Genomic DNA, 14,547 nt, shown 5'->3' on the forward strand with positions numbered 1-14,547 from the left:
ATCCAAACAAAGATGTTTGAACATACAGAGGTTCTTATCAGTTAGTAGAAGCAATTCAATGGAATCATTTGTCAAACCCAAACAATCTGATTCTAATTATTGAAGTGCCATTGAATCATCTGTTGTTATCTTTGCTCTTAAGAGTATTAAAAACTCTATGTACTTTGAGCTCAGAGAAACTCTACTGATTGGGTCTCCAAGAGAATGCCTCCTTGTCATAATGAATAAAGACCTTTTACATTTACCAGCTTCATTCTCCAGTGCCTTACTCACAGTCACCACACCACAATATTAGGCAGCTGTCAAACAGAACTAGAGAGTACTTTATGCAGTTGCCACAAGTCTAGATGGGCAAGCATGAATTTCCTTGCCATGTTAACAATTTCATTGAGAGGGCCCTTACAATCAATTTCAATGAAATAAGGTGCATTACTAGTATTTTTCTGTAAAAGTAGGTGAGCATAATTGTCCCCAAATATCTTAGTGCATAGCAGAGAGCATTCACTTAATGGCTCCTACACTGATTCATCTCTTAATCCCCAAAATAATGCACAGGATATTCTTGTTGAGTACATCAATGAATTAACCATCCAACCAAGCACATGGTTGCCAACTGATGGGAAATTTTATACCATCTTCAATAGGCAGAAACTGAAAAATGCAGCCACTCAAAAAAAACATAGACATTTTACATCCTCAGGAGCCAAGGTTGCCCACAAATGCACTTGATCAAACATGGTATACCTGGATGTAGCAGCTGGCTGAGTATTTTCAGAGGAGGGGAATACATGGTGAAGGTAATTGTTGAGGAGTCTATCATTCACAAAACCTGCGAAAGAAAAGAATCATGAAATCAGACACATTACACTTGTCTTAATATTTTCTGGTGTGGTAGACAATGAACAAAAAAGTACCTCCCTATTTACATTAAAACTGTCTGCCTTTCATTTCAAGTTCAAGCTTATTATCATCTGACTGTACAGATTCAACCAGGAGAAACAGCTCCATGGTGCATGCACTCGCACACCACATAATAATCACTTTTATATACTAAATTTAAAATAAACATATAAATATTTTGGGTGATTTACTGTTACAGGATACTGTTCATCAATCTCACAGCCTGTGAAAAGAAGCTATTTCCCAGCATGGCAGTCCTGATTTTGATGCTCCTGTACCTCCTTCTTGATAGTTGTACAGCAAAAATCCTGTGTACTGGATGGAAAGGATCCTCAATCATTCTTTGAGCCCTATTTAAGCAATACTCCTGGTGAATGTAGTCAATAGAAGAAAGGAAGACCCCAGTAATCTTCTTAGCTGTTTTGATGCTTCTCTGCATTGACCTCCAGGCAACTACCATACCACACACTGATGCAGCCAGATAGGACCTTCTCAACTGTGTTCCTGGAGAATGTTGTCAAGTTGGAGGCTGGTAGCCTTGCCCTCTTCAACCTTCTTCGAAAGTGTAAGCACTGCTGAACCTTCCTGACTAATAAGCAGGTTGTTGTAGTCCAGGAAGAACTTTATGCTCCCCACTCTCTCAATGAAAGAACCATTGATGTGCAGTGGAGAGTGGTTGACCTTTGTCCTCCTGAAGACCACAATCATTTCCTTCATCTTGTCCCCGTTGAGAGTCAGATTGTCGTCCTCTCACCATTTTACAAGCCTCCTAACCTCTTCTCTGTAATCTAATAATTGTTACTAATGAGGCCAACTACTGTGTATCATCCGCAAATTTGATGATTCTGTTTCAACTGAATCTGGCAGAGCAGTCATGAGTCAGCAGTATGAATAGCGGCAGGCTAAGCACACAGCCCTGAGATCCCACCAGCATGACAGTAATTGAGATTTTGCTACAAACCTGGGCTGACTGTCATCTTTCGGTCATGAAGTCAGAAATGTTTACCCCCCCCCCCAGTCTCAGGCTTGATCATGTTGAATGCCGAGTTCAAGTCAATGAACAACAGTCTGGTGTATGAGGGATTGCTCTCTGGGTGGGTCTCAGTGAGGGTTTCACCCTCAATTCTCTAAAATACATTTTCCTTGTATCTACCCCATCAGAAGTGGAGAGACAGATAGGTGTTTTCACCAATATCGTATCAAGTACCCAAAGGCTTAAATTTAAGAGGCTACTTATTTTAGAGATCAGCTGCTTACATTTGATGCAGTCTGTTCAATGTCATTCACTAGAGGATGTCCAGAATGAAGATCCTGAAGCAGCACCAGCCCAAACAAAGAGAAATGCCAATATGCCATCATCTCCACTGTTCCCCAACAGAGATGAAATCAAATAAACAGTGTGCAAATTAAACAGGATACTCATTAAACCACTTTGTTCAGGAACATACTGGAATGCTTACGCTCAACTAAATAACGATAAAGTTTGTTACACTGGGCAAGTCCAAATAATTCCATGAATTCCACTGCTATTTCTAAGGAGCATCTCAAAATCATCCCAAAAACCATTGTTGCAATTGCAGAGTGCAAAATGGCATCAGTACATCTTTCTTTGGCTATGCTTCGCGGACGAAGATTTATGGAGGGGGTAAAAGTCCACGTCAGCTGCAGGCTCGTTTGTGGCTGACAAGTCCGATGCTGGACAGGCAGACACGGTTGCAGCGGCTGCAGGGGAAAATTGGTTGGTTGGGGTTGGGTGTTGGGTTTTTCCTCCTTTGCCTTTTGTCAGTGAGGTGGGCTCTGCGGTCTTCTTCAAAGGAGGTTGCTGCCCGCCAAACTGTGAGACGCCAAGATGCACGGTTTGAGGCGTTATCAGCCCACTGGCGGTGGTCAATGTGGCAGGCACCAAGAGATTTCTTTAGGCAGTCCTTGTACCTTTTCTTTGGTGCACCTCTGTCACGGTGGCCAGTGGAGAGCTCGCCATATAACACGATCTTGGGAAGGCAATGGTCCTCCATTCTGGAGACGTGACCCATCCAGCGCAGCTGGATCAGTACATGAAACAAAGAGGCAGAGGGAATGGGTAGAAAGTTGGCTGATCAACAGGAAACAGGGAGTGGGAATAAAAGGATCCTATTCTGGATAGCGACCAGTGGTGCTCTGCAGGGTTCCATCTCGGGGCTACTTCTTTTTTGGGTTGTGTGTTAATGATTTGGATTAAGGAATAAATGGCTTTGGAGCTGTTTGCAGATGATACAAAGATAGTGGAGGGGCAGGCAGTGATGAGGAAATGGAGAGTTTGCAGAAAAAGAGGTAAATTAGGAGAATGGGAAAATTAAATATAATGTTGAAAAGTGGATGGTCCTGCACTTTGGTAGAAATAAAAGAGCAGATATTATTTGATTGAAGCAAATTCAAAATTCAAAGGTGCAAAGGGACTTGGGAGTCCTCGTGCAGAATACCCTAAAGGGTCATCTCCAGGTTGAATCGGTGGTGAAAATGGTATATGCAATATGACATTCATTTCTGGAGGAACAGGATACAAGAGTAGGGATGTGATGTTGAGGGTTTATAAGGCACTGGTGAGGTCTCATTTAGGGGCACAATTTTGTGCTCTTTATTTAAGAAAGGATGTACTGTTATTGGAGAGGGTTCGCAGAAGATTCGCAAGAATGATTCCAGGAATGAAGGGATTGTAGCGGCAGCTACACAGCTAACTGAAGGAACGCACTACCAGATGGGTTGAGTTCAGTGAGCAAAACTGATTTATTGCAGGCTGCCTGGCTGGTCTTGTACTCCCAGCCCGGACCTGGCTGAGAACTGCGCTGGGGGGCCCTGACGTTACTGGAGCGTCACGTGGGTCCCCAAGCGCGGGCTTCTGAGCCCGGTGCTGAGGTCAGGAAGAAACCCCCAATGACACCATTTTGGCAGGCTGCCCCGCCGCATGCATGACAAGTGGGACCAGTTCACCTGCCTAATGGCGTACTGCCACAGGATTAACATTCAAGGAATGTTTGATGGCTCATGGACTTTACTCCCTGTAGTTCAGAAGAATGAAAAAGGACCACAGAGAAGCATTTCAAATGTTGAAAGGCCTGACAGAGTAGATGTGGCATAGTAGGGGACTCTAGGACAAGAAGGCACAATATCAGGATTGAAAGGCACCCATTTAAAACAGTTGTGGAGGAATTTATTTTGTCAGAGTGATGAACCTGCTACCACAAGCAGCTGTGGTTGGGTGTACTTAAGGCAGAGATTGATAGATATCCGAACAGTCAGGGTATCAAAGGTTATGGGGAAAAGAGCAGGGGAGTGGGACTGAATGGGAGAATGGATCAACTCATGATGGGCCAAATGGCCTACTTCTGCTCCTATATCTTATTGTTTTATTTCCATTGCCCTCCTAATGCTTAGTTGGTTTAAGTCAAACTGCTAATGTTCTTTTTTCTTGTCACTTATTCATACTTATATTGCTGCTTGCAAGGGTAACATCCTTAGTTACTCTTGATGGTGAGCCACCACCTTGAACATGCTGCCACTGTGCAGTGGAGGAGTGATTTAGACCCAACAGTTGGGTTTCAGCAATATATTTCATAATCTTAATTTCAACTTGATGTCAAACCAATAGGGGGTGGTGCTCCAACCAGCTGCTGTCCTTGTCATTCTTGGCAGAGGTCACTGGTTTGGGAGGTACTGCTGGAGTTATCCAGGCGATGAACTTGCAGTGCATTTTGTAGACAGTGCATACTGCAGCTTCTGTGCACTGGTGGTGGAAAGGGTTAGCACTGAGGCAGTTGGATGGGTTGCCAGTCACAAACTACTTCGTCTTGAATGTTCTCAAGAGTTGAAGCTGCATTTATCCAGACAAATGCAGTGCTCCATCACATTCCTGATACGCTTTGTGTTGGTGGCGAGATTGTATGGTGCCAGGATTTGCCACATGATACCCAGTTTCTGATCTATTCCTGCAGCCATGGTATTTAAGAGGCTGGTGATCAAATATCAGTACAGATGGAAGGTTACTTTTAGCCTTGTACTGAACCTATGAATCTCCCTTCCCAACTTGCCTACCCTGCTACTTGAATAACTCCACTCTCTTCATTGAAAACTACTAAGTCTGCGTGTCAAAGTGTATTGGCAATTTAACAGTCCTCAGACATCTCAAACAAAGTTAAAGATATAACAAACAGAAAATAGTTTATCAATCACATTAAAGAAAAAAATCCATTTGAATTTAAATGCATAACCATATTCTGACGTCAGTCCACCCCAAAACGTCAGTAATATATCTTTACCGCCTATGGTTGTGAGACCTGCTGAGTTCCTCCAGCATTTTGGTGTTTTTACTACAATCGCAGCAAATGTAGACTTGCGTGTTTAACTCTTTCACCACAATGAATAGCCTGCCCATGGAACAGCCACTAAATTCCCTTCTGCAGGGCTGATAACTAAAGCCCCTTTCACATTTGCATTCCAGTAAATCGGCAGTTCAGTGTTCAGGGATAGGAATGGGGGCTTTGGCCTTTCACACGAGTCCATTTCTAACAGGGACACTGAACGCTTTCACACTTGCAAGGGTTTATCCCCAGCGTTTGTTCTGTTCTATCTTTAATCAGAAGTGCCTGCAATGTTGCTGCCCGCTTCACACTTGCCTGATCCCAATGCCGGTGCCTGCAGACACCAGGGATTGTACTAGGACTTGAGGCCAGCAATCCCCAGTATGAGAAGATGTCATCTGACCCTGGCGTTGAGCAGATTTTGCTTTCACACTTGTCACTTTAAAGGTCGATTGGAGTTCAATTCTTGGGATCACTGGCAAGTGTGAAAAGGGGCTTTAGAGAAAGCACGGGAAATCAAAAGAAAATCTTGTGTGGCCACAATGTTACACTCTCATTACAGAGAAAACAACTGTGTACAATCCTCACAATTCACATCCCATATCACACCCATATGCTGTAGCCTACTAGTTAATACTTACAAATATATTAAAATTCTTGGGCTGACAAGCTTTTACTTTCAAATTTTACACTCATGAGTTTTGACATCAATGTTTGTTGGTCTTTTTCCAACAGCTATCTTGCTCTTCAATCTCCCTGAACTAAACTTTACAATAAAAACTAATCCTCCATAAGTAAGCCCCCATGCTATACTGTGATTATACATGCAAGAGTCAGGAAGTATTGCTGCTCTCTGTACCCTCAAACAGCTCTGGCAAAGTCACAGACAAGTTTGACTCCATTGGAATCCTCCCATCTCAACCCCATTTGGCACAGTTTTACAGCATTTTCAGTTACTGTGTGCACGGAACATTTGGCTGACCCTGCACACTTGGGCACACAAACACAGTTGAGAACATGCCACCAGACTCAATACAGTCCAAGTCAAATTGCCAAATAGATAGACAGTTTCTTTTCACAGGAGGATCTCCAAAGTTCTACCAAATCCCACTTACTTATCTTGTTTTTTTGGTGTGAGGCAGGGGAAGGGGAGTTGGAACTGGTGTCAGGACATGAAATTTTTATTTCAAAAATACACTTTTCACAATAAATTATTTACAAAAGAAAACCTTTCACATTTTTTTCACATCCTGGTGTCAATCTCACTGTACATTGTTACATTCATTCTCTGTTTAGCACCATTGTTGTTACTCCTCCTCTTCCCCTTGGTGTCAGACCCTCAATGCCCAGTGACAAAAGGTCCCCATACTGTGTCCTTCCTCACATTGCCCTCACATTGGCTGCACCAAGCCTCAGTGCTACCTCAGCACGTACTCCTGCAGCCTGGAGTCAGTAGCCTTCCCTCATCAACAACCAAACAGTGTATTTCACCAAGATGATGTCCTTCCAGCAGCTCTGGATGTCTGTCTCTGCATCTGTCCCAAGGAATAGCCCTTAAATCAGATAGAGTCCTCTGTCATGCTGCTGCTGGGGATGAACTATGACAAGGACCCTTGCATCCTTCTTCACATTGACTTCACTTCTGTGCAGTCTGACTTTCTGTTCCACTGGGAAGAATATGGGTCATATGAACATATACCTGGATTCCACTTACACTGAAAAATCAGGCTCATTACCCCCAAATGGTGGAACCCTTTCTGGGCAAACCTGGAAGAGGGCACAGTAAAAAATACAAAGGCAGAGCAACATGATTTCTTGTCATCTGAGATCAATCTGAAAGTGCAGCAAATAAGGCAAGTCAGCAAATATAACCAGAATTAGCTAAAAGGTCAGAGATCTGATAGACAGACATCTGATTCTTTGTCCACTGACAGTACCTGACTTGAGATTATCCAGCATTTTCCGCTCATATTCGCAATTAAAAAGACTTCAGATGTGTGGTATAACTAATTGAGCATTTTTCATGTACAAGATTGTTGCAGTATAGAAATTTTGTCCAATGTAAGCACTGCAATGTGATAAAAACCTGATATATCATGATGATTTAACAACATTGGTTGAGGCAAGTCATGAATAATATCGCACACTGTCACCAAAAATATGCGAAAAGGATTTGTTTTTAAATGTTTTAATCAATCTAGTGGGACCGCTGATGTATCCTCGTGTCAATCTGTCAGCATGTTTGAAACCACAATCTTCCCTGAGTGAAAATATTTCACCAAGCTGCCTGCACTTCAAGAATCTTGAACCAAAAATGGAAAGAAAATCATTTTGCCATCACATCATTATGCAGTACAGAAGTTGCCATCTAAGCACAAGATGTCATAAATTTCATGCCATACTTCAATTCACCAGGGAGAAAACAGTTTCCTTACAAACTCTACAAGTATGAATGGGCATGCACATCCCAAATAGCATTTTTACTGGTTCAAACAGCCACATTGTCAGATGACCCAAACATACCTGTGACCTTTGGCTTTTCATTGTCAGAGGTCAACTGATAACTCTTCCTGGAGTACACTGCACTGGTTCCTTTCGATGTCATTTTCCACATCGGTGTGTCTGTAACATAAACTGGTGCATGAACAAGTCGAGGAGCCTTTACTACAATGCTCCCATCATGTCATAATGGACATAGTTATCCAAAACTCAATGACGTAACTTAAAACTCATCAAAAGACGATAACAAGGAAATAAAATAAACTTAAACCTGACTTGAGATTATCCAGCAATTAGGTGAGATTAAAAACTAGAGGGCATGAGTGAGAGGGAAGGTTCAAAAGGAACACAAGAGGGAACTTTTTCAGAGTGAGGAACGAGCTGCCAGTTGAATTGGTGAATGCAGGCTCAATTTTGACATTTACGAAAAATTTGGACAGGTACAGGGATGGGAAGGATATAGAGGTATATGGTGCGCATGCAGATCAATGGGACTAGGCATAATAATAGTTTGGCACAGATTAGAAAGGCCTGTTTCGTGCAGTAGTATTCTATGGAAAGTCTGCAGTCACTGTGATTGCAGTGCATACACAAACATGCTAGAGAAACTCTGCAGGTAACGCAGCATCCATGGAAAGTAAAGGGTAATCAACGCTCCTGGCCTGAGCACTTTATCAAGGTATGAGCAAAAAGCAGGCAATCAACTGAATAAAAAGGTGGGGGGGGGGGGGAAGAGACAAGGGCAGGAGTAGGCAAGAGGTGGATAAAGGTGGAAGGGTCAAAAAGAAAAAAATGATGAGGTGATGGGGGAGGGAGCAGCTCTTTGAATGGAGAAGAAAGGTAAGAGGGTGGAGAGCTGAAGTAAAGGAGACAGAGGGATAGGAAAGAGAGAAACTCAGAGGAGAAATTGGTTAATCCCTTCTGGTTGGTGAGTGACCAGATTAAATAATAAGTGTTGTTCCTCCAATTTGCAGGTAGCCTCAGTTTGATAGTGAACAAGGCCATGGACAGACATGTTGATGTGTTCAATTAAAATCTTTGGCCACTAGGAGGTCCATGTTATTGTAGCGGTCAGAACGAAGATGCTCAACTGATTAATCTCCCAGTCTGCATCCAGTCTCTCCAATGTATCCAATGTAGAAGAGGCCATAGCAGAAGCACCGGATGCAGTCGATCAGCTATTCTCAACCTCTTTTTGGTTATGGCCCCCTTAGGACTCTGCTCAAAGATAATGGGCCGCTTCCCTATGAAGCAATCAAGTTTAGTTGGTTTCTGCTGGCCTTCAATCCAACAGACTAAAAAATATAATTTATGTTTTCAGTTTGTGGACCCCCTTAAATGGCTGCTGTAAATGACCTCTGCAGACTCACAAGTGAGGTGAAAAATAAACTGCGTCACAAAATGAAATCTATTTTATCTTTTACTTTTGTTTTGGTCACGACAAACAAAGAAGGAATCTGAAAACTTAATTTGTAAATCCAAACAAGGTCTGGAGAAAGTTAAGGGGTAGGGTCTTCTACCAGGTGTGACAGTGGGACTAAAGAAATGCATGGAGTGAGGTGGTGGTGGGGTGAATGGGCATGGAACTCAAGGCATGTTTATCAAAACTGATAGAGAATTAAGTGACAACATGAAGTGGTGGGTGGTAAAGGAGCTATCAGAGAAGTGGGAGGTGAACTGGATGTTGAGTGGCAGAGAGAGTCTGGGTGGTTAAGGGGATGTCACAGCCAAGGGGTGGGAGGTAAAAGAAGTGTCAGAGTGCAGTGGTGGGAGATGAAGGCGGTATCAGAGCAGTGGAGGGAGGGGAGATGAGGGGTATCGGCATGTAGGAGTGGAAGATGGGTATCAGTGGGGGGGGGAGGAAACGGAGGGGGTGTCAGAGCGGTGGGGCTGGAGACGTAGGGGGTGTCGGTGGGGGGAGACGGAGGGGGTGTCGGTGGGGGGAGACGGAGGGGGTGTCGGTGGGGGGAGACGGAGGGGGTGTCGGTGGGGGGAGACGGAGGGGGTGTCGGTGGGGGGAGACGGAGGGGGTGTCGGTGGGGGGGAGACGGAGGGGGTGTCGGTGGGGGGAGACGGAGGGGGTGTCGGTGGGGGGAGACGGAGGGGGTGTCGTGGGGGGAGACGGAGGGGGTGTCGGTGGGGGGAGACGGAGGGGGTGTCGGTGGGGGGAGACGGAGGGGGTGTCGGTGGGGGGAGACGGAGGGGGTGTCGGTGGGGGGAGACGGAGGGGGTGTCGGTGGGGGGATGTCGGTGGGGGGAGACAGAGGTGTGTCAAAGAGGGGGGCAGATGGGGTAATGGAATGGGGTGAAGGGGATGTCAGAGTGGGGGGGAAGTTCTGTCACAGTGGTGGTTAAAACTACAGACAGTTTGGTGGAGGGGGGTCGTTGACAGTGATCAGAGGTTCGGCAGAAGAATGAGGGGAAGGGTAAATGTGGGTTGAAGGTAGCAGAGAGGGGTGGGTGGGTGGATGGTGAGAGTGAAGCGGGGTGTGTGGGGATGGGGAGGAGGACAAGGATTACCGTTCAATCTGGGGCTTCAATACTCCTTGCATAGGCCGTGTTCAGAGCGTGGCCCCTGTCCCCTGGTGCAACCTCACCTGCCCCGCCGGCCGACTCTGCTCCGAGGATGGCCGCCGCTAACACACACTCGTCTCCTGCGGAGTAACGTCCTGGCCACTAGCTTTACCGAGCCGGCTGCGCCGCCATGATGCTCTACGGTGGCTGCGCGGCCGCCAATTCGAAACGCGATCAACAGCGGCGCGGAGGCAGGCTGGGCGAGAGCGCAGTGCCGCCCCCAAACACCACCTCTTCCCCACGTTTCTCCCATCCCCTGTCCACCCCCTCACCCATGGGTAACCATCCCTCCCAACACCCCACCCGGAATGACCATCCACCCAGGGGTGACCACATCCCTCACCCCCTCCACCCACCCAGTGGCGACCACTGCCCCATCCATCCACCCAGTGGTGACATCCCTCTCCTCCCACCCACCCATGGGTAACCACTTCCCTCTCCCCCTCCACCCAGTGGTGACCATGTCCCTCCCTTCCCCCCCCCCCCCCCCCACCCGGGAGTGATCATTCACATCCCTTCCTCCCACCTGGAGTGACCATCCATATCCCTCTCCCCCTCCACCCAGGGGTGACCAGTCCTTCTCCACTTCCACCCAGGGGTGATCACATCCCTCACCCCTCCACCCAGGGGAACCATGTCCCTCCCCCCTCCACCCACTCAGAGGCAATCATGTCCCTTCCTCCCACCCACCCATGGGTAACCACCCCTCTTCCCCTCCACGTATCTTCCACCACTACCCCCCCCCCCCCCCCGATCCCACCCAGGGATCACCAAGTCCCTCCCTTCTCCACCTGGGGATGACCACACACCGCTTCCCCTCCACCCGGGGTGACCACGCCACTCTCTCCTCCAATTGGGGGTGACCTCGCCACTCCCCCTCGACCCGGGGGTGACTACACCCTACTCCTGCCCCACCCAGTGGTAACCACCTCCCTCTCCTCTACCTGGAAGGGGGGGAACCATATCTCTCTCCCCCTCTACCCAGTGGTAAACACACCCACTTTCCCTTCCACCCAGCAGTGACCACATCCACTTCCACTCCATCCATCCATGCCTAACTATACTCTCTACCACTGCACATTCCCACACATTATCCAGATGTGACTGCATCTACTCTGATCCTCTCTCCAGGAGTGACTGTCCCAGTCCACCTCACTGACAGGGTAACTCCATCCTCTCCTTGTGACTGAACCCACCACTCAGAATTCTCACAGGCACGGACTCCACACTCTCCTGTGTCAGGCACCAAAGTGAAACTTTGGGTGTGCATCGCAGAGGTTTCTCTGTCTGCAGAACTGTGCTTGCAGCAAAAGCGAGGGGGAGTTGGAATTTCCAACAGGTCCAACAGGTGATGATGGTGCTTGTAAGATTCAAGAGTTTCGCCAACAGCATTGGCCTGCGTCCACTGTCCCAATTCAACATATACTGATGCTTAACACACCTGCTCATGTGTGCTTATACCCCTGCGCGTCGCATCGCTTAGGTCATCAGCTGCAGCCGGATCGCTCCTGACGAAGGTCATGACAATACTCAGCCAAATAAAACCCTTGCCTCTTGCCTGTTCTCGCTGAAGTTTGTTGGGCACAAGCCTTACCACTTTGACTTCTACCACTTTGATGAAGACCACTCCCTTGATGAATGCTCTGCTGCATGGTTCCTCACTTTCTGGCTATTTAAAACCTCCACTAATCGCCTATCTGCTTGGGGTGATTATCATGCCCTGAGCAATTCTGAAGTGCCTGACCAATACAACATTCCCAGCAGAACAAGTGTTTTTCAGCAAATCTCCATGGTAACCATCTACAGTATTTGTGAAAATAGATCTAGTATGTGCTTACTATCAAATTCTAGTAGAGCCTTCTGATGTTGCAAAGGCAGCAGTAATTACCCCTTTCGATACATTTGAGTTTCTGTGAATGCCATTCGGTCTACTACGGAATGCAGCTCAGACATTCCAGCGGTTTATGGACCATGTTCTTGCCAGCCTCAATTTTGTGTTTGTTTACATCAACAATATTCTGGTCGCAAGTGTGGATGAAAAGGAGCACAAGCACCACTTCATCTCCTTGTTTCAGAGGCTTGATGAGTTTGGCATTGTGCTTAATCCCAGTAAATGCATTTTTGGCACTGCTGATCTTATATTTTTGGGACATAGAGTTACGCAACATGGTATTTTGCCCAATGAATCAAAAGTGCGAGAGATTCAAGAATTTCTTACACCCATTACGTTTGACCAGTTACTTTTTTTAGGCAAGCTGAATTTTTATCACCGATTCCTGCTAAATGCCGCAGCATCTCTATTACCCCTTACTGAATTATTAAAAGGATCTGATAAGTCCATGTCCAAAAAAAATCCATTAACTTTGGGAGATGGTGCTGTGTGAAGACTGCACCTGCGAATGCCATCTTGCTTGTACATCAAAAGCCCAATGCCTTGCTCTCTCTTACCACAAATGCATCTGTCATTTCTGTGGGAACAGTGTTGGAACAACGAGTCCATGGGCAATTGGAACCTTTGGCATTTTTCTCAGCTAAGCTGTCACCAGCTCAGGCAATTTATAGTACGTTTGTTGTGAACTCTTGGCCATCTGTCTCGCAGTGAAACATTTTCGCTTTTTATTGGAAGGTCATCCTGTCACCATTTATACAGACCACTGGCCTCTTAGCATACTGCGAGTACAAGCACACATCTCTACTCACCCAGAGATTCGGCACTTGGATTTCATCCTACAATTTTCATTGGACATGCGGTTCATCCGAGGAAAAGTGGATGCCATGGTCGACACCCTGTCCAGGAGCAACATTGATGCTTTACATACACCTACTGCCATTGATTTCACTGCCATGGCTCGTGCACAGCACACCAATCCTGATCTCATCCGGTATCGCTGGATCAACTCTGGTCTCCATCTTCAAGATGTGAGCCTGGATGAAACGGGTGAAAAGTTAGTCTGTGATTTTTCCATAGGAAGGCCTAAGCCTTTTGTGCTGGTGTTTATGAGACGGGGGATTTTTGAGTCTCTCCACAATCTAACGCATCCTAATAGAAGAGCATCAATTAAACTAGTTTTGTAACTTTTTACCTGGCCTCAGTGAAACAGGATGTGGGATCAAGGGCAAGGTCCTGCTTGCCGTGTTAGTGTTCTAAAGTCTCCAAGCATACAAAATCCAAGCTGGGGTATTTTGTTGTTCCAGATTCTCATTTCTAGCATGTGCACCTAGTTTTGGCAGGCTCATCTTTGCCATCTCAGGAATATACTTACCTGCTCACGCGTGAAGACCGGACAGTGAGGTGGCAGGAGGCCATTCCTATTACTGACATCTCTGTGGAGACAGTCACTAGGGCTTTCATGGATTGTTGGATTCCATCTTTTGGTGTTCCAGTCACTATTACAATGGATTGAGGGTCTCAGTTCAAGTCACTGTTGTTCTGAGCTCTCACTGATCTGTATTTGCACTACGGCTTACCATCTGCAATTGTTTCCATCGACAACTGAAAGCAACATGTTGATGCAACTACACGGAACAAACGTTTGCCCATGGTGCTCCTTGAGTGCGTACTGCTGTTAAGGATGTTCAGCGGCAGAGCTAGTATATGACACTACACTGACCTTGCCAGGCGAGTTTGTGAATCTGAGTCCATGCATGACACTCTATGATCTGGCTGGTTATGTTGATTGTCTTCGGGGAAACGTGAGATCACTGAGACAGGAATGGAAAAGCTGACACTGCTTTGATCGACAGGTTACCACTGACATATATCGATGGTCCACGTTCTGCGTTGGAGCCAGGGTCAGAACGCCAGTCGCATCCTTGCCAATTGGATATGCATCACCTGTTTTGCACTATCATATGAGGTCAGGCCAAACTGTCAGCTCTCCAGACCATTACATAGTAGGACAGTTCCAATCAGTCACCTCCTTGCATGGCTCAGAGGCTGGGGGTGGGTGGGGGGTGGAAAACACTGTCATGCTCATATACTTACCTTCATCGGGAGTGGTGCTGGCCGCCGTTGATGACGTAAGCCGTGCGACCCACGATGGTAGTAGTGCGCATACTTGGATGTGTTAAGCGTCAGTATATGGGTGATGAACCTCAGATGCAGGAGGAGGAGAGGGAGAGTGTCAGGGTTTCACCTGTGTGGCAGTGAGCCAATGAGAAAGTCAGAGGCATTTGGCTGGGTGGTGTTCGGAGAGTTGAAAAATGCAATGTTGTGTCTAGTGAATAATAAAAGAAAGTC

At 46.3% G+C, this 14,547-nt stretch overlaps 1 protein-coding gene across 3 annotated transcripts in view; it reads right to left on the minus strand.

Annotated features, from left to right (window-relative positions):
* The window catches only part of LOC138763159 (E3 ubiquitin-protein ligase RNF123), a 377,998-nt gene extending 367,486 nt beyond the window's left edge, over positions 1–10,512 (minus strand). Inside the window, exons 1-3 of one of the 3 annotated variants that reach the window (XM_069936874.1) lie at positions 10,254–10,497; positions 7,758–7,856; positions 745–829 (exon numbers count right to left, since the gene is read on the minus strand). In XM_069936874.1, coding sequence (XP_069792975.1) covers positions 745–829; positions 7,758–7,848 — 176 coding nt within the window. In that variant the 5' untranslated portion in view covers positions 7,849–7,856; positions 10,254–10,497. Of the gene's footprint in view, positions 1–744; positions 830–7,757; positions 7,857–10,253 lie in introns of all 3 variants that reach the window. The other 2 variants (XM_069936873.1, XM_069936875.1) reach the window with 2 other exon arrangements.
* Positions 10,513–14,547: the final 4,035 nt, after the last annotated feature.

Source organism: Narcine bancroftii, chromosome 5 (genome assembly GCF_036971445.1).
Source record: "Narcine bancroftii isolate sNarBan1 chromosome 5, sNarBan1.hap1, whole genome shotgun sequence".
NCBI lineage: Eukaryota > Metazoa > Chordata > Chondrichthyes > Torpediniformes > Narcinidae > Narcine > Narcine bancroftii.